This window comes from Nematostella vectensis, chromosome 11 (genome assembly GCF_932526225.1).
Source record: "Nematostella vectensis chromosome 11, jaNemVect1.1, whole genome shotgun sequence".
In the NCBI taxonomy this organism is placed as follows: domain Eukaryota; kingdom Metazoa; phylum Cnidaria; class Anthozoa; order Actiniaria; family Edwardsiidae; genus Nematostella; species Nematostella vectensis.
In genome coordinates, this window is record NC_064044.1 from 5,653,618 (window position 1) to 5,673,004 (window position 19,387).

Consider the following 19,387-nt stretch of genomic DNA (forward strand, 5'->3'; position numbering starts at 1 on the left):
ACCCAGAGTTAGCGCTAACCAGCGTTTCGGGAACGGAACTAATCTGGGGGTAAAAATTTAATCGTGGGTTAGGGTTAATTTAACCCTGGGTTTGCGCAAATCGGCTTTTCAGGAACCTGCCCCTGGTGTCAGCACTGGTAATAAAACAGAAGAATGTCATAACGAATTCTGTGATTGACTCCGTGGCGCAATGGTAGCGCGTCTGACTCCAGATCAGAAGGTTGCGTGTTCAAATCACGTCGGGGTCAGTACTCATGTATTTTTTTGTATTTTATTACTTCTAGATTTATTTTCTTTTTCAACTATCGGGGTCATATTTTTATTTTTCACTGAAATATAAAACACAATTATCGTATTATTTCATTTTGGTAAGAGATAAAAGAAAACGACAATTTAAACATTTTATCTTTCTTTAATTTCGGGTTTGTAAAAAAAATCTATCTAGTAAAAAATTATTCAATTTACAGAGAAAAAAATGCCGCATGATTAATCTCAGAGTTATTTTATTTGATTTTCTGCACGTTATATGACAATTCAATTGTATATACAAGTGAAAATATTCGACACTATGTATTCTTATTTCGATATAAATCATATCGAAGTTCTTAATTATTTCAACAAGAACAATCGAAATTGGTCTTTTACAAAGTCACAAGTTGAAAGTTGGAGTATCACAACATTTCAGAAAAATTCTAAAGTCTCACTTTCCCAGATGTAATTAATAATACAACAATTGGGCATATGACTGCAACTGATAGTCCCTAATAATATGCCACACTTTGATGATAATGGACTCCCTGTGATTAAAACGGACTCGTTCTTAGTCCTCCCCCTCGCTCAATACATCCTCCTCGTTTCTGCTATTGACGTAATCATTACGGAGTCGGTCCAGTTCCTCGAGCTCACCCTAGAAAACGGACAAGAAAAAACGTTTGTTTTAGAGAATTGGACAACGCTTTTGCTAACATTTTAATACCTATCTCGCTGACACTTGTATAGTGGATGCAATAGGCCATTCCGGCGATAAGTTTGCATGCGCATTACAATAGAAACCTACCTCAACTACCACAATGCAGCGCGCGGTTTTTAAACAGGAACGCGCGCTATAAAAGGGATAGCTCCGTCCCCCTTTTCAGAAGCTCTCGCGCAAGTCGTCGTCATTCACAACTAGACTTCATTGAGTGCGGACCTCTGTAAACCGCCGAAAACATGCTAAAAGTACGACAAACTACGACAACTTTAAGTACAAAAGAGTGTTAAAGAGCTATAAGGAATATTCGTGTGTGGAGTTTGGAGTCCATTTTCTACAAAAACAAGAGTAAAAATTGTACTTGAGAAATCAATAACAGCGCGCGCTCGTTTGAAATGGCGTCATTAGTGCGCGCGCGTACAAACAACGAATCTGAAGTATTCATCGCTTCAAGACCTTTCTATTCCTCGCTATGTTTGCTTCTATAGTGTGTCATCTGGAGCAGAATTACCCAAAATCACCACTTTTCTAGTATTTATTCAGTATCACAACATGCTTACGACGCCATGTTGAATTGCGTCCCCTAAAATCGTCCCAGCATGCTGTTCGCTTATTAACTCGCTACAATCCCAGCGCAACGTAAGAATGTCGAGTAAAGAAATGACCTCAATAGTCAAGCCGCATATAACCACCCTCAACCCACACATATTAAACCTCCATATTATCCTATCGCCCCCATACTATCCTATCGCCTCCATACTATCCTATCGCCTCCATACTATCCTATCGCCTCCATACTATCCTATTGCCTCCATACTATCCTATCGCCTCCATACTATCCTATTGCCTCCATACTATCCTATCGCCTCCATACTATCCTATCGCCTCCATACTATCCTATCGCCTCCATACTATCCTATTGCCTCCATACTATCCTATCGCCTCCATACTATCCTATCGCCGCGTATAGTTACACAAGATCTCTTTTTAAGATTCAAAGAAGGTCGACCAACCACTCCTTTGTTATTGTTTATCAATGAAATTCGACGGTTTATTCGCAAGGAAACTCCAAAATAACAATCTACGAATGAAGTCTGATACGATATTGACGATATTTCATTGAAAATATCTTGGTTTCTTGCTTGAATTAGCCGATGGAAATGGAATCTTCGTATGACTCTTGTGTGACTTGAGTGGGAGCATAAAATGGCGGCGTGATTGGCCTTCTTTAAGTTGTGTGCACATTAGATCTTAGATTTAACTCGTAATTGTTTCATATTCGGCTATGCCAGGATTTAAAACATGTTCAGGTTTTAAACACAGTTTCGCCCCTCCTTTGGACGCAGCAGAAAACCACGTTTAAGCCATGTGTAAACCAAACGCCCACACTGCAGGCCAAAATAGCTGTGTGCACACCATGTTGGGAGGTGCAGTTAGATAGCTCGCCACCTCTTCCCTTGCGTTATGACTAACCAAGCAAGGGCAGTGTCAGTAACGATGGTCGGTTTTGGCGCTGTTTGCAAAGTGCTTTACTTATGAATAAACACGGACTGTAGGGCCCTTTTCTGCCTTTCCCAGTTGCAAGGATGTTACACAGTATTTGGATCGCGTGACGAGATTGCGTGACCAAGAAGTGAGGCAATCACTCACCTTGACGACTCCGAGGTAGAAGTTCCTCTTTGTTCGGATTTTTTGCATTGGGAAGGGGTTCAGGCCCTGGAATGCAATCTGTGCAATAGATAGATTAAAAATGAATTAGACAATGGTCAGGCAACTTGAAGGAGGTGGGCGTGGACGACACAACCGTACGTAATCGCCGCCGAAATGCCGTAAACCCTTGTAGAAGGTTTCACAGGAGCAAATCCAAATTTTGCTACAGGGGAGCACTCTGGATATTTTAGACTGCTAGCTGTCTCTCCTTTGGCAAAAAATCCCAAAATTAGGCGGGGCAATGGCGTGAGTGCCGAGGGCGCGAGAATTTTCAGCGGTTCCTCTGGACTATCTCACCCGACCTAGAGCGTGTATTTTTATGACGGACTACGGTAGCGAAAGGACAGACTGGCTCGCAGGTTGCAAATATTTGACACGGCAAATGTTAGGGAGAGGGATGCCTCCCTCGATCAACTTACACATATTAACGAATATGACCATTAACATTTTGCGACAAAGTTATGGTCCCCTATCCTCTACGGTACTTTTTATAGTCCCCTATCCTCTCCTGCAATTGTCTCGTAGTAAAATACCCCCCCACCACCCCTACCTGTGAAAGTAGGTTATGGTCCCCTATCCTCTCCGGCACTTGTCTCATGTAGTTAAATATTCCCGCATGATCTTCAATCTTGAGAAGTTCTTCCTCGTTCATTTTGAAGACAGCAAGCGCGTAACGAAAGAGTACCTTGTTGCCTTCGTACAGAAAGGTGTCCCACACCCGCAGGATGGTCTGAAAATATGACAAGCAATGAGTTTTCTAAAGGAATTCATCTTTATGATACATCTACCACCAGAATTTCCCTTTCACTAAAACTTTTTTAAGGTCTTATTGGTAAAGGTAAATTTGACACCACTTTTTGTTTTTCTGGTTTTTGCAAAACTTGTATCAATAGTTCTTAAACTTTATTTTTGCAAAAAAATTTTTTCCACTAATCGCATTCTAAGACGGGTAAAATGGGCCTTTGCTGTTTCCCGTGACCTGTTGACCGTGAATTTCGCCAAATCCTTGAATTTTCTAGCGTATTATTTTGAGGCGAGAACTCGAGCTTGTCGGGCGTAACCTCGCGACGGGTTTTAAGATATCGCCTTTTAATTTTCGGGATCTGATAGATAATTATGCCATGTCATAAAGTGTGTGAGGAATTCTCGATTTTCGACTGAAGATCGCTTCTATAGCACTTTTCGTGTCCAAATTTCGCCAGAAATGAGAGTTCCAACTTTCATTCGTGATGTTTTGTTGAAAGTGTCAAATAACAAAACGTCCTCACACACTTGGTAGATCATCTATCTGTCATTGAGATGCAATTACGTGCAAGTGCATGCGCAATAACGCGAAGGTGCATTACGCTCTTTAGTAAACTCCGTACTTTTGAGTTTGAGGTCTCAAAACTTAAACATGGAATTAGCTATTGCAAAAATTAAACTTGCAGGAGATAATTCAGTTTTTTATCTTTTATTTGATATATAGTTTGTACATGTAGTGAAAATTGCGGCGCGACTATATTTTTTTCCCGCGGACACGTCGTTTACCTTTACGGAGACCTTAAATGTGTTTTATATACAGTGGTACCTCCATTAAACGTAGTATTTTCGCTGACGTTTCGAGCGTTAGTTCTTTGTTAGCCTTTTTGCTTCGACGAAGGACTAACACTCAAAACACCGGCGAAATTACTCTGTTTCCACAGAAGCGTACATACTATTTCAACCGTTTGTTGGTTTATTTATTTAACTCCATAACCGCTATATAGACCACCTAGTTATTTTACAGCGTGTCTGTAGTCAAACCACTGTATAACAAAGCAGGTCTATATTTCTTCGTTTGGACTCTCATTTGATTTTAACTTCGTTTGATTCTACTTGGATTTGGATTATAGCAATATATGAAGTACAGGGAGCGACATCACAAGATAAGCGTCGTCACGAATGAGGGCATCCAAATATTCAAGAAATTTTAGCATATCAGTCAATCTTGTTTTAAAAACTGTCGTTTTTCTAGCTAGCTCGGCCATTTCCTCATTAGGCATTACATACCATATTTGGGAGTCCGCTTCAATCATTCTTTCGCTTTTTTATCGCTCTAGAGCTTTTTAAGTCGAGAATATCCAGGTAAACTTGCAGGAATTCGTGTTTACTACGATTTTGCTGGCAGCCATCTTGGAAGTGGAGCCTATTCCTTAACGTTTTGGAATATCACAGGTCTCCCGCGCGCTCGCCCCAGGCTCTTTTACACCATTTAGAAAAACGACAGCCATTGGTTGATATGGAATAACTACTAGCCCCCCACCACCATTCTCTGATAAAAAAAAAATGTTCACGAAAGACGTAACTACTTGCTCAACTTCAACTGCGATAAAGAGTTTTAAAAAAATGTGAAAGGAGTAACTTGGCTCACCTGTATGGGAAAGCTGTCGATGAACACTGTGAGAAACCAGTTGAAAGTGATGAGAGACAGGTCCACCCTGGAACGTAATCATAATGGGATATTTAGATATAACGCTTTCAACCTATGGAATTGAAGTGTTTCTTAACAGAGAAAGATTGGTTTTCCCAAAAAAAGACACAAAATTACATACTCATGGCATCAAATTATTTCGGTGCGCAAAAAAGGTTTTTAGGCGATGTTTGGGTATTCCTTGGTGTTACGGAGAGCTTTGTTTTTGGTGCTCAAGGCCTTTGTACTCTATTCTATTCTATTGTCTCGTTCTAAGGTCTTTGTTTTTGGCTTTTGTTCCATTGTGTTTTTGGTGCTGGTGCTCCGTAACACAAAGAAACTATCCGATGTTTCCAGGTTTCCAACACAATTTTATACAGGCCTGCCTATGGTCTGGCTCAGGGCAACCAAGCTTTATCTCGCCTAACATTCCCAATGTATGTAAAGCCTGGGCAATTTCTCCATCAGAAGATCTCTGAGGACACCCTGGTCTGCCTGTGGTACCTTTCCACAGGGTAACCAAGCTTTATCTTACCTCGCATTCTCAAAGTGTGTGTAAAGCCTGGGCAGTTTCTCCATCAAATCTCTGAGGACACGCTGGTCTGCCTGTGGTACCTTTTTACAGGGTACCCAAGCTTTATCTTACCTGACATTCTCAAAGAGTGTGTAAAGCCTGGGCAGTTGCTACATCAGAAGATTTTTGAGAACACGTTGGTCTGCCTGTGGTACGTTTTCACAGGGTACCCAAGCTTAATCTTACCTTACATTCTTAAAGTGTGTGTAAAGCATGGGCAGTTTCTCCATCAGAAGATCTCTGAGGACACCCTGGTCTGCCTGTGGTACCTTTCCACAGGGTACCCAAGCTTTACCTTACCTTACATTCTCAAAGTGTGTGTAAAGCCTGGGCAGTTTTTCCATCAGAAGATCTCTGAGGACACCCTGGTCTGCCTGTGGTACCTTTCCACAGAGTACCCAAGCTTTATCTTACCTTGCATTCTCAAAGTGTGTGTAAAGCCTGGGCAGTTTCTACATCAGAAGATATCTGGGAACACCCTGGTCTGCCTGTGGTACCTTTCCACAGGGTACCCAAGCTTTACATTACCTTACATTCTCAAAGTGTGTGTAAAGCCTGGGCAGTTTCTCCATCAGAAGATCTCTGAGGACACGCTGGTCTGCCTGTGCTGCGAGCAAGGTCCTTGAAAAGTAATCCTTCGGCATGATGTGCTCCACAATAGCCACTAGACACCTGGTATTAAACAAGTGGTTACAAGATAACAAGCCAGGAACTTTAACTTTGATGGAAAATGAATATTGCACAGCTGGCCTCGTCTAAGGTAGTATCCTCAGGCGTGCTTTAAACAATTGCTAAATTCCAGTCGTACAATATAGCCTATTTCAATTTAATGTTGTCAGTGCAAATGGCAAATGGCGATTGACAAACGGCAGTTCTACGACCGAAAGGGCCAGTGGGTCCCAAAATACTTGTTCTAAATTCAGAAAAGTATAAATATAACGACTATCCATTTAACATAATGAACATATGGTTCTGGCATCGCTTTACAAATAACTACATTAAATCCTAAAAAAAAACATTCGGTCGTAGAACATCCATTTGGCAATTGCCATTCCCGTTCGTGCTGACAACCTTTATTTAAATAGGTGTATTTTCCCCTGGGAAAGCTACAATAAGAAGGAACAGTGAACCTATAATTCACCGACGGATCTAGCTTTTCGCTAAAGGGGGGGCTTGGCTCGGTTGCAAAGGGGGGAGGGGGTAATTTGTACATGTTACATATGACTTTCTGGAAGCCAAAAGTGGGGGTTTAAACCCCCTAAACCCTACCCCTAGATCCGCTACTGTATTCGCATAAAAATATATGAGACACAGCCTTCTTGATAACATTTCCTGTATTACTTTTTACCAAACTACTACATTTAAGCCATTTTAACCAGGCGCATAATTCAGGCAGCTGTCAAAGATAGGCGGCTACTGAAGCCCTCTTTTTTGCGCTAAAAAAACACATGTCGCTAACTATCTGGCTTTGTCATTCTACATTTTGGTCTTTTAATATCAAGTAAACTAACATTATGCAAAAATCACTTTTACTTTCCGTATTTTTTTTCTTACCAAAAAGCTTCCTCCTCCTTGAGAATCAGCATTGCGATGGCGACCAAACGATTGAGACCCTACAGTAATATCGACAATTAGATGATACTCATAACATTATAATAATAGCTATAAAATACCCTATACAGTAATATCAACAGTACGTTGATGAAGACAAAAGGGCGTCCGACACAGTAATAAAATTTTAACATTTATTATAATTAGACTTAGACTTCAAAACATTAGTAATAGCAGAGCTACTTTACGGGTTGGAAACGTGGAAAATGAATGAAGGAGACAGTAAACGAATAAATGCGTTTCATTACCATAATCTAAGGAAACTCCTTCAAATAGAATGGAAAGATCGCGTTACAAACAGATACTCAAGAGAGCAGAGACGAAATTGCTCAGCGAAGAGATTAAGAAAAGAAAAAAAAGGGGATAGGACGTTCTACGAGAAATAAACAAAAAGAGCCAAACCAACGCAGCCCTATCGTGGACACCTGAAGGGACAAGAAAGAGAGGAAGGCCTACGACAACATGGCGAAGAAAGGTATAGAGAAAAAGGAACAGTGCAGGATGGAAGACCTGGGATGAGGCAAGGGCTGCTGCTGCTGCCACAGAACTCACTGGAAGCATTCTGTGGAGGCCTTTGTCCCACAAGGCACAAAGAAGATAGGTTAACAGGAAGTTTTATCAAGTATAATACTTCCCCAGCCCTCTTACCTGGCAGTAGCCTACTTCAGGGTTATGCCAGCTGTAAGCCATCAGTACATTTCGCAGCATCCCAATCTACAGCAAAAAGAATACGAGATTATCTGTCGGTAACAACAAAATCGGGCCCGTAGTAAGGAATATAAGGGGAAGGTTTCATCCTACCAATTTAGTGAACCTTTCCCTTTCCATGTGCCCCCCCCCCCCCCCCCCCCACAAGTTCTCCATTGCAACATACATTTTTATCGGTTGAGCGGGTCTCCTAAAAATCACGTGTGCTTAAGAGGTCATTCATACCAATAGCTAAGTTGCTCAATCGCTTCAAAAAACGAACAGGAATCCCTCCAATCCCTAACACACACATGTATTACTTAAACCACTACCCCCTACCCACAAGTATTACCTACCTTCCACACGAGTATAACCTACCCCATTGGCATCCGGTTTATTATAATGCACATTGTTCGGTAGCGTCCTCAGAAGATCCAGCTCTATCTGCTTGGTAGCAGGCGAGAATTTAATGTTAGAGGCGATGGAGTCGAGCAAGTGAGCGTAGTAATTGGGTCCAGCCATGCTTTTGGTTCCACGTACGAAGTGGTTGATGCACTGTCGCCAGATCTGACTTCGATACTCGTTCGGGATTCCACCCCGGACCATAGACTTCAGCTCCATCTTAAAGAAAAAAAAACAATACAATAGAACTGTTTGGGCCGATTTTTCGTGCCGATTTGATAAAAATCCGACACCGAGAATCCTCTGCACGTGCAGATATGGCTTCACTCTCCTTGGTGGAGGGAAAGATTCACTTAGGTGATGAGACTGCCGGAGGTAAACTAGAAAATACGTCTGGTCAACGGAAGCCGAAGGACCGAGCCCAGCCGTGTCGAAGCTCCTTTTTTTTGCAATAAAACTTTACCATCTTTGTGTATCGTTTAAATGCGAAGAAAATATACCTTAAGACTCTACCTAAAAAGTGTGTTAGGAATTCAATAATGTTTGTGTTGGCAGCTTCTCACCGTTTTCTGGAAATCCCTGTTTTTGTGTGCCATCATGTAGTTCTCCCACTTCACACCGTTCGAAATGTCTTGGCTTTCGCTATTCGTCTAAAGTAAAAGAAGAACGTTGACAATAAACATAAACATAGAACAACTTCGAAATTCCATATGATTTCGTCCCTGCCCCAAGTTTCACATAGCAGACTTGGAAGTTTCATGTTTTCATTATGTCTTATGTCAAGACATATCTCGAATCTCGAAGTCTGTATTTCACTTTTATCATTTGTGTGCGTTTCTTGCGCAAGTTAGAATAAAATAAATTCCAATAAAATAAAGTACCTTAATCTCTCCAGATCTTCGGTCCAGCTGATGAGCCATTGACAAAAAGGCCTCCTCGTCGTTGCTCTCAAGTCTCTGGACAAAGCCCCAGCGATCATGGGGAGCGATACTGCGAAATAACAACAAAATCTCAAGACCGCACTTCGAAAGTCACCAGGGAACCTAACGCGTCAGGTTAAATAACACAGTATAAGCCACATTGAAATTCAAGGGGGGTACTTAACTACAAAGATAGATAAAGTTGTAAACAACACCATAGTCGCTATTGAAAACAAATTAACAAGACCCAGCGATCATGGGGAGAAAAACTGCGAAATAACAACACAATCTTAAGACCGCACATCGAAAGTCAGGAGAGATCGCCTCATGTTAGATAACATAGTAAGCTATAGTATAGTCGCTTGTGTGACTGTAATAAATTATCAAACCCCAGCGGTCATGGAGGACAATACTGCCAAGTAACAGAAACTCAAAAGCATATCAAAAACATCTCATGTTAGATAGTAAAGAAAACAATAGCATAATCCCTATTGTTTAAACAAAAAACAGAAATCACAAGAAGCAATAATGCAAAGTAACAAAAATATTATAAGTACATCGAAATCAAAAGGAGATACTTACAAAGACAGCTAATACTAAAAGCACAGTCACTATTGAAAACAAGTTAACAAATCCTAGCGGGCACGAAGGACAATACTTCTAAGTAACTAAAAACATAACGTCCAAAGATAGATCAGACTGAAAGCCATACCATGGTTGCTATCATTAAGGTCACTACTGCCCAGTAACGCGAAACAACATATCAAAAGCACATAGAAAGACGGGAAAAACTAACGCCCAAAGATGGTAACAAAGTAAAAAAAAAAATTATAGTTGCTATTTCGCAGATTACTTTTAGCAGCATTTTGTGACTTTATAACCATCTAGGCTAATCAGACAAAGTGTATAACCTAGAATAGCCTTTTTACTGGCGCGATGACAATGAAAATAGTGAAATAATCAGTGCAAGGCAATCTGAAGAAAACTTTGCATACCACCTGAAAGTAGAACAAATATTTTTTAATTTTCTTGGTCTAAACATTGCGGAGACGGGTACTGGAGTAAAATGCTCCAGTAAAAAAAAACAAAACAGTTTACATAGTATACTTTGACTTCAATTGCCTTTATGTGACGTCAAAACCAACATATACGGCAATTTTTTTATTATTATATAACGCGTTCCAGAAAGATTAGTTTGCAAATAAGCTGAAATCAAACAATCATAACGCCATTCTATGACATCAATTGGTTTTATGTGACCAATCACCAATCAAAGCGGTAATTGTGTTGCATCATGTGACGTCATTACAACGTCACATGAAATTACTTTGACTTCTTTTATACTCTTTGTCACCTTGGCATTGTAATGTAATAGATAACACTGGCGTTACATCAGCAGGTTTTAGCATAGACCTTGCGTGACGTGGTTACGTGGAAGCTTTGTTGGGTCTGTCACGGTCGCGCTTACTCCGTGCGTGACGTGGTCTATAGACAGTTCACTCTCGTGACATTGTCACATGGTAGCTTTACCGTGTGTGCGTGACAGGGTCACGTGAAAAAATGCACTGTGAGGGATTCAGTCAGGTGATGTCAGCACTTTTTGCGTGACATTGTCGCTTATAGTGATAGGTTGCTGAGAGTGGCACGGTCACGCGATAGCTTGCACTTTAGCTCACAAATTCGGGAAATAACGATAAACTGTGCGTGACATATTGGTGTGAAAGCTTGCACTGTGCGTGACATTGATAGCCTGCTAACCGGCTCTCCAGAACCCGAATCTCCGGAGAGCCGGCTATCAGGCTATGACTGATAAACTACAGCATACACAGTGCGTGACATAGTGGTGCGAAAGCTTATACCTTGCGTGACACTGATAAATTACCTTATTTCACTTAATTTTCGCGACGTCAAAATTTCGCGATTTTCAAATAGCGATATTTCGCGACACTATTTTCGCGACTTCCCTATTTTCGTAAAAAAAACAGATCACTTTATTTTCGCGACTTCGTGATAATAAAATCAAGGAAAACGAGTGGAAGTAAAATGTGCTGTAATCATCAAAACTGAAACAATTTGTATCAAAAAGATGCGAGGGCCAAATTTAGTTTTATAAAAATCTATCAACACCAACTCAACTCATATATACATTAGATGGACAAGGTATTTTCGTATTTTATGGCTTCTTGTGTACTCACTTAATTTTCGTACATCCTTATTTTCGCGACACTTAATTTTCGCGTCACTTTATTTTCGCGAATCTTTTGAAATCGCGAGATTCGTGAAGTTAAAGTGACGCGAGAATTAAGTGCTATAAGGTACAGCATACATTGTGCGTGACATAGGGGCAAGAAAGCTTACAGTGTGCGTGACAGGGGCGTGAAAGCTTACAGTGTGCGTGACAGGGGCGTGAAAGCTTACAGTGTGCGCGACATAGGGGCGCGAGAGCTTACAGTGTGCGTGACAGGGGCGTGAAAGCTTACAGTGTGCGTGCCATAGGGGCGTGAAAGCTTACATTGTGCGTGACAGGGGCGTTAAAGCTTACATTGTGCGTGCCATAGGGGCGTGAAAGCTTACATTGTGCGTGACATAGGGGCGTGAAAGCTTACAGTGTGCGTGACAGGGGCGTGAAAGCTTACAGTGTGCGTAACATAGGGGCGTGAAAGCTTACAGTGTGCGTGACAGGGGCGTGAAAGCTTACAGTGTGCGTGACATGGACACGTTCATGTGAGAACAATATGTGCCTTAACTCTGGCGAATGTAAGATCATGGAAGTGGATTTTTTGCAATACCGCAGTTGTGTGTGGCGTCCAGTAGAAATCGGAGGAGTGTGTCAAATCCGTCAAACTGCTCGGAATAAATATAGCGCAAGATTTTACGTAATTTGCCCATTGCGACTGCAGGTGGTGTAAAAGCTTACACTGTGCGTGACACTGACAAATTTTTAAAGCATACATTGTGCGTGACATAGTGGCGTGAAAGCTTACACTGTGCGTGACAGGGTGGCCGTGTCCGCTGATTCGCTATCCATGGCATCCTGTACAAGCTGTTCGATGATATCTGGTTCCTGTCCTCCGGAATCTGAATCTAGAAACAGACGCACCCCCACATTGGCTACATATTCTTTCAGCGCAGTTTCCTTTAGCAACAAGAGGGAACTTGCGCTAATAGATCACGTGACTGTATGGGTTTCAAGCTAGCTTGCGCTCAAATATAACAGCAACTAAAAGCAACTTTTTCAGCGCTTTCGAAAAAAGCCAGAATTTTTTTCAGGGGGGGGGGGGGGTTATTTCAAGATTTTATTTTTTTCGACGTTCTCTGGTGTGCCGGACGCAGTCATTTCTGTTATTATTTTGGTTTGAATTTGGCACGCAGAAAGGTCACGTGATCTCTTGGCTAATAATTCCGATACCCTTGGGATACTTGTGGGGTGTGTGCTTCACTATTTACCTTTCGGTCTTTGGAGCTCACGAAGGACCAGAAAGTACTTGCTCTTGTATTTACACGTCTCGGCTTCAGCCGTTGCGAGTTTGCTAAACGGCGAAAACACACATCAACAACATACAATAGAACAATGAGGGCAAGCTAGCCAATCATGTTAGGCCTTACGAGCGGACTTCTACACTTCTACACTTCTACACTTCTCCTTCTTGTTATTGTTTGTTATTGAAAATACAACGGTTTAATTTCAAAGTAACAATCTATGAATGATGTCTAATATGTTGTCAAAATTTGATTGAAAATACCTTGGTTATTCGCTAGTATAGGGGACTTGTGCTAAGAGATCACGTGACCTTTTGGGTGGTAAATTCAAAACAAAATGAACACAGAATTGCTGCGCCCGTCTTGCCAAAGAACGACGGAAAAACAAAATGGTTAAATGAATATAAAACCTTTGTGAAAAAAAATTCTGGCTTTATTCGTTGGTGCTAAATAATTTGCTTTTTGTTGTTGCTATTTTGCCACTTAAAGCCTGAGTGCATGCGAGTTTGACATCCTAAAAATCCCGTAAATACTTAGCGAAAGTCCCATATTTGTCGATTGAAATAGATTCTTTGAGTGACTCAGCATAGATCAGGATCAATAGACTTCTTTAACGACTCCGTTTACTTACATTGTGAGCGCCCTTAATCTCTCGTCATCGTCCAGTCGGAGCCTATTCAGCTCCAGGATCTCGCTGTTAAGGAATCTGTTCTGAAGCTGATATGCTTGGAGAGACTCTCTCATGTGGCTCATAGCCTCAATGTCCTCAACGCTATGCTCTAATGGTCCCTCTGCGTCTGGTCTAGTAGGACTATTAGAGCAAGAAAGGGAACTGAAAAGATCTATCAAAATCGCCCAAAGATAAGGTTAATATTCTGATTTTAACAACTGAAATGATTATGAAGAACGCCGATCAACATTTTCTTTGTTACCGTCTTAAACTGATGATATAAGAAGGAAAAACGGTTTGTATCTTTAGAAACCAACTGAAAGCTGAGTTTGGGCATAAAAAAGTGGTCTTCGTGTATCCAGACGTTTGCTATGTCACACAGTGAATTGTTCGTATTGACGTGGTATAATTTCCATCTACCTTTCTGGATGCTCCTCGACACCAACCTCGAGATTGTGAAGCTGTTGACATAATATAAAAACTTGTTAATAAACTAACGAACCAAACGTCGGGTTAGCACTAAGAGCCCGTGTCTCCACAAACAAAAGGCCATGCCTTGCACCTCCGAACCTGATTTTCCTTTTTATTTTGTTATTTTCCTCTCAGTGATCCACTAAGTTACCAGGCTGTTAGATCGCATGTTGCGTTACCTAGTTACTAGTTCCAAGCTTTGCGGTACCAGGCCGTTAGATCGCATGTTGCGTTACCTAGATAATAGTTCCAAGCTCTGTGTTACCTTGCTGTTAGATCCCATGTTGCGTTACCTAGTTAATAGTTACAAGCTTTGCGGTACCAGGCCGTTAGATCGCATGTTGCGTTACCTAGATAATAGTTCCAAGCTCTGTGTTACCTTGCTGTTAGATCCCATGTTGCGTTACCTAGTTAATAGTTCCAAGCTCTGCGTTACCAGGCTGTTTGATCCCATGTTGCGTTACCTAGATAATAGTTCCAAGCTCTGTGTTACCAGGCTGTTAGATCCCATGTTGCGTTACCTAGTTAATAGTTCCAAGCTATGTGTTACCAGGCTGTTAGATCCCATGTTGCGTTACCTAGTTAATATTTCCAAGCTCTGCGTTACCAGGCTGTTAGATCCCATGTTGCGTTACCTAGGTAATAGTTCCAAGCTCTGTGTTACCAGGCTGTTATATCCCATGTTGCGTTACCTAGATAATAGTTCCAAGCTCTGCGTTACCAGGCTGTTATATCGCATGTTGCGTTACCTAGTTAATAGCTCCAAGCTCTACGTTACCAGGCTGTTAGATCCCATGTTGCGTTACCTAGTTAATAGTTCCAAGCTCTGTGTTACCAGGCTGTTAGATCCGATGTTGCGTTACCTAGTTAATAGTTCCAAGTTCTGTGTTACCAGGCTGTTAGATCCCATGTTGCGTTACCTAGTTAATAGTTCCAAGCTCTGTGTTACCAGGCTGTTAGATCCCATGTTGCGTTACCTAGTTAATAGTTCCAAGCTCTGTGTTACCAGGCTGTTATATCCCATGTTGCGTTACCTAGTTAATAGTTCCAAGCTCTGTGTTACCAGGCTGTTAGATCCCATGTTGCGTTAATAGTTAATAGTTCCAAGCTCTGTGTTACCGGGCTGATCCCATGTTGCGTTACCTAGTGAATAGTTCCAAGCTCTGTGTTACCAGGCTGTTAGATCCCATGTTGCGTTACCTAGTTAATAGTTCTAAGCTCTGAGTTACCAGGCTGTTAGATCCAATGTTGCGTTACCTAGTTCCAAGCTCTGTGTTACCAGGCTGTTAGATCCCATGTTGCGTTACCTAGTTAATAGTTCCAAGCTCTGTGTTACCAGGCTGTTAGATCCAATGTTGCGTTACCTAGTTCCAAGCTCTGTGTTACCAGGCTGTTAGATCCCATGTTGCGTTACCTAGTTAATAGTTCTAAGCTCTGTGTTACCAGGCTGTTAGATCCCATGTTGCGTTACCTAGTTAATAGTTCCAAGCTCTGCGTTACCAGGCTGTTACCTTGTTAATAGTTCCAAGCTCTTACCAGGCTGTTTATCCTCGGGGACCCAGGGCGACGCGAAGACCGGAAGCGGAAGTACGCGCGGAGTACTCCCGCTTCCGGTCTCCACGTCGCCCTGGGTTCCTAGGATGCAGGCTGTTAAGATCTCATCTCGCCCTTACTTGGTTGGTAAGTGACACCACTACTTGGTCTTTAACCGCTGTCATCTCTAGATACATTTGTATCTCACCAGGCTGTTAGATCCCATGTTGCGTTACCTAGTTAATAGTTCCAAGCTCTGTGTTACCAGGCTGTTAGATCCCATGTTGCGTTACCTAGTTAATAGTTCCAAGCTCTGTGTTACCAGGCTGTTAGATCCCATGTTGCGTTACCTAGTTAATAGTTCCAAGCTCTGTGTTACCAGGCTGTTAGATCCCATGTTGCGTTACCTAGTTAATAGTTCTGAGCTCTGCGTTACCAGGCTGTTAGATCCCATGTTGCGTTACCTACTTAATAGTTCCAAGCTCTGTGTTACCAGGCTGTTAGATTCCATGTTGCGTTACCTAGTTAATAGTTCCAAGCTCTGTGTTACCAGGGTGTTAGATCCCATGTTGGGTTACCTAATTAATAGTTCCAAGCTTTGTGTTACCAGGCTGTTAGATCCCATGTTGCGTTACCTAGTTAATAGTTCCAAGCTCTGTGTTACCAGGCTGTTAGATCCCATGTTGCGTTACCTAGTTAATAGTTCCAAGCTCTACGTTACCAGGCTGTTAGAACCCATGTTGCGTTACCTAGTTAATAGTTCCAAGCTCTGTGTTACCGGGCTGTTAGATCCCATGTTGCGTTACCTAGTTAATAGTTCCAAGCTCTGTGTTACCAGGCTGTTAGATCCCATGTTGCGTTACCTAGTTAATAGTTCCAAGCTCTGTGTTACCAGGCTGGTAGATCCCATGTTGCGTTAATAGTTAATAGTTCCAAGCTCTGTGTTACCAGGCTGTTAGATCCCATGTTGCGTTACCTAGTTAATAGTTCCAAGCTCTACGTTACCAGGCTGTTAGATCCCATGTTGCGTTACCTAGTTAATAGTTCCAAGCTCTGTGTTACCAGGCTGTTAGATCCCATGTTGAGTTACCTAGTTAATAGTTCCAAGCTCTGTGTTACCGGGCTGTTAGATCCCATGTTGCGTTACCTAGTTAATAGTTCCAAGCTCTGTGTTACCAGGCTGTTAGATCCCATGTTGCGTTACCTAGTTAATAGTTCTAAGCTCTGAGTTACCAGGCTGTTAGATCCAATGTTGCGTTACCTAGTTCCAAGCTCTGTGTTACCAGGCTGTTAGATCCCATGTTGCGTTACCTAGTTAATAGTTCCAAGCTCTGTGTTACCAGGCTGTTAGATCCCATGTTGCGTTACCTAGTTAATAGTTCTAAGCTCTGTGTTACCAGGCTGTTAGATCCCATGTTGCGTTACCTAGTTCCAAGCTCTACGTTACCAGGCTGTTAGATCCCATGTTGCGTTACCTAGTTAATAGTTCCAAGCTCTGTGTTACCAGGCTGTTAGATCCCATGTTGAGTTACCTAGTTAATAGTTCCAAGCTCTGTGTTACTGGGCTGTTAGATCCCATGTTGTGTTACCTAGTTAATAGTTCCAAGCTCTGTGTTACCAGGCTGTTAGATCCAATGTTGCGTTACCTAGTTAATAGTTCTAAGCTATGCGTTACCAGGCTGTTAGATCCCATGTTGCGTTACCTAGTTCCAAGCTCTGTGTTACCAGGCTGTTAGATCCCATGTTGCGTTACCTAGTTCCAAGCTCTGTGTTACCAGGCTGTTAGATCCCATGTTGCGTTACCTAGTTAATAGTTCCAAGCTCTGTGTTACAAAGCTGTTAGATCCCATGTTGCGTTACCTAGTTTATAGTTCCAAGCTCTGTGTTACCAGGCTGTTAGATCCCATGTTGGGTTACCTAGTTAATAGTTCCAGGCTCTGCGTTACCAGGTTGTTACCTTGTTAAAAGTTCCAAGCTCTTACCAGGCTGTTTATCCTCGGGGATCCAGAACGACGCGGAGACCGGAAGCGGAAGTACGCGCGGAGTATTCCCGCTTCCGGTCTCCACGTCGCCCTGGGTCCCCTAGGATGCAGGCTGTTAAGATCTCATCTCGCCCTTACTTGGTTGGTAAGTGACACCACTACTTGGTCTTTAACCGCTGTCATCTCTCGATACATTTGTATCTGCTCCATCAGTTCGCAAAGCTCTTTGTCCTTTTGTCTGGAAAGGAGATCGAAACACGTGACATGTGCATGGAGTAACACATACGTAACACCGTGACAAGGAATTAAAATAGCGTGACACTGTGGGTAAGGATTTTGGTAAAACTTTGACAAGGTATTAAGCTTGCGTAAACTGTGACAAACGGCCGCAATTGCGTGACCTGTAGCAAGGGATCATGTGTGTGTCACAAGGCACAGTCTCGCACTATACTGTGACAAGGGGACAAATTGGGTGGTATTATACAAGGAGTTAAAGTTGCGTGACATCGTTACAAGGGATCTTTTCGCGTGGCACTGTGACAAGGGATCAAAATTGTTTAAACTTGCGTGACGCTGTGACAAGGGATCAAAATTGGTCAAACTTGCGTGACACTGTGACAAGGGATCAGAATTGGTCAAACTTGCGTGACACTGTGACAAGGGATCTAAATTGGTCAAACTTGTGTGACACTGTGACAAGGGATCAAAATTGGTCAAACTTGCGTGACACTGTGACAAGGGATCTAAATTGGTCAAACTTGCGTGACACTGTGACAAGGGATCTAAATTGGTCAAACTTGTGTGACGCTGTGACAAGGGATCAGGATTGGTCAAACTTGCGTGACAATGTGACAAGGGATCAAAATTGTCAAACTTGTGTGATGCTGTGACAAGGGATTATAATCAGTCAAACTTGCGTGACATTGTGACAAGGGATTAAAATTGATGAGACTTGCGTGACACTGTGAAAAGGGATCAAAATTGGTCAAACTTGCGTGACACTGTGACAAATGATTAAAATCGGTCAAACTTGCGTGACATTGTGACAAGGGATCAAAATTGATGAGACTTGCGTGACACTGTGACAAGGGATCAAAATTGGTCAAACTTGCGTGACACTGTGACAAGAGTCACATATTTGCGTGACAAGGTAGTAGTTATAAGCTAATAATAATAATAATAATAATTTATTAATTTATATTGCGCTTTTTTCATATAATGATCAAAAGCGCATTACAATATAACTAAATGTTGAACTAATATATACAATAAAATTTACAATTATAATCGAAAATAATATGAAATAATAGATTCATAGGAAAAATATTGAATAAAAAAAATAAAATAAAATAATAAAAATAAAAATATCTTTATATTGATGATTATGTGATATCAAGTGTTAAAAGCTAATTTAAAAAGATGAGTCTTAAGTTGCGCTTTAAAATAAAAGATACTGCAATTGATGGTGCGAAGATTTGCAGGGAGAGCGTTCCATAATGTAGGTGCAGCAACACTAAACGATCTGTCACCGAAAGACTTCATCATTTTTCCTGGGGGATGCATTAAAGAAAGGCCCTCATTTGAGCGCAGTGAATAGCGCGCGTTATTCTTAATTCTAATGAGATCAGTTATGTAACGAGGAGCTAGCCCCTGAAGAGCTTTGAAAGTGATTAGCAAGATTTTAAATTTTATCCGATACCTTACAGGCAACCAATGAAGATTTCTTAGCACAGGCGTAATATGATCGTACTTTTTGCATGACGTGAGCAGCCTAGCTGCAGCATTCTGCACCCTTTGCAATTTACCCATTTCTCGTTCTGGTAGTCCATAAAGGAGTCCATTACAAAAATCTATTCTACTGGTAACAAAGGCATGTAACACCATTTCTAGTTTATCCCTAGGCAAAAATTGGCTTATTCTCTTAATATTGTGCAGCCAGAAAAACG

At 41.6% G+C, this 19,387-nt stretch overlaps 1 protein-coding gene and 1 non-coding gene across 3 annotated transcripts in view; one reads left to right on the forward strand and one right to left on the reverse strand.

Moving 5' to 3' along the window:
- The first annotated feature begins 176 nt into the window (after positions 1-176).
- On the forward strand, positions 177-248 carry Trnaw-cca. Its single transcript has one exon. It is a non-coding gene; the product is annotated as a tRNA-Trp (tRNA).
- Positions 249-486: 238 nt separating this feature from the next.
- The window catches only part of LOC5505456 (TBC1 domain family member 2B), a 30,462-nt gene continuing 11,561 nt past the window's right edge, over positions 487-19,387 (reverse strand). For both annotated transcript variants that reach the window (XM_001626246.3, XM_032373868.2), the window contains 15 exons: positions 17,580-17,679; positions 13,876-13,916; positions 13,417-13,596; positions 12,753-12,835; positions 12,290-12,389; positions 9,267-9,375; positions 8,949-9,035; positions 8,362-8,604; positions 7,945-8,010; positions 7,240-7,298; positions 6,214-6,357; positions 5,073-5,139; positions 3,231-3,410; positions 2,621-2,698; positions 487-907 (listed from right to left, as the gene is read on the reverse strand). In XM_001626246.3, the coding sequence (XP_001626296.3) occupies positions 821-907; positions 2,621-2,698; positions 3,231-3,410; positions 5,073-5,139; positions 6,214-6,357; positions 7,240-7,298; positions 7,945-8,010; positions 8,362-8,604; positions 8,949-9,035; positions 9,267-9,375; positions 12,290-12,389; positions 12,753-12,835; positions 13,417-13,596; positions 13,876-13,916; positions 17,580-17,679 (1,624 nt within the window). In that variant the 3' untranslated portion in view covers positions 487-820. The remainder of the gene's footprint in view (positions 908-2,620; positions 2,699-3,230; positions 3,411-5,072; positions 5,140-6,213; positions 6,358-7,239; positions 7,299-7,944; positions 8,011-8,361; positions 8,605-8,948; positions 9,036-9,266; positions 9,376-12,289; positions 12,390-12,752; positions 12,836-13,416; positions 13,597-13,875; positions 13,917-17,579; positions 17,680-19,387) is intronic.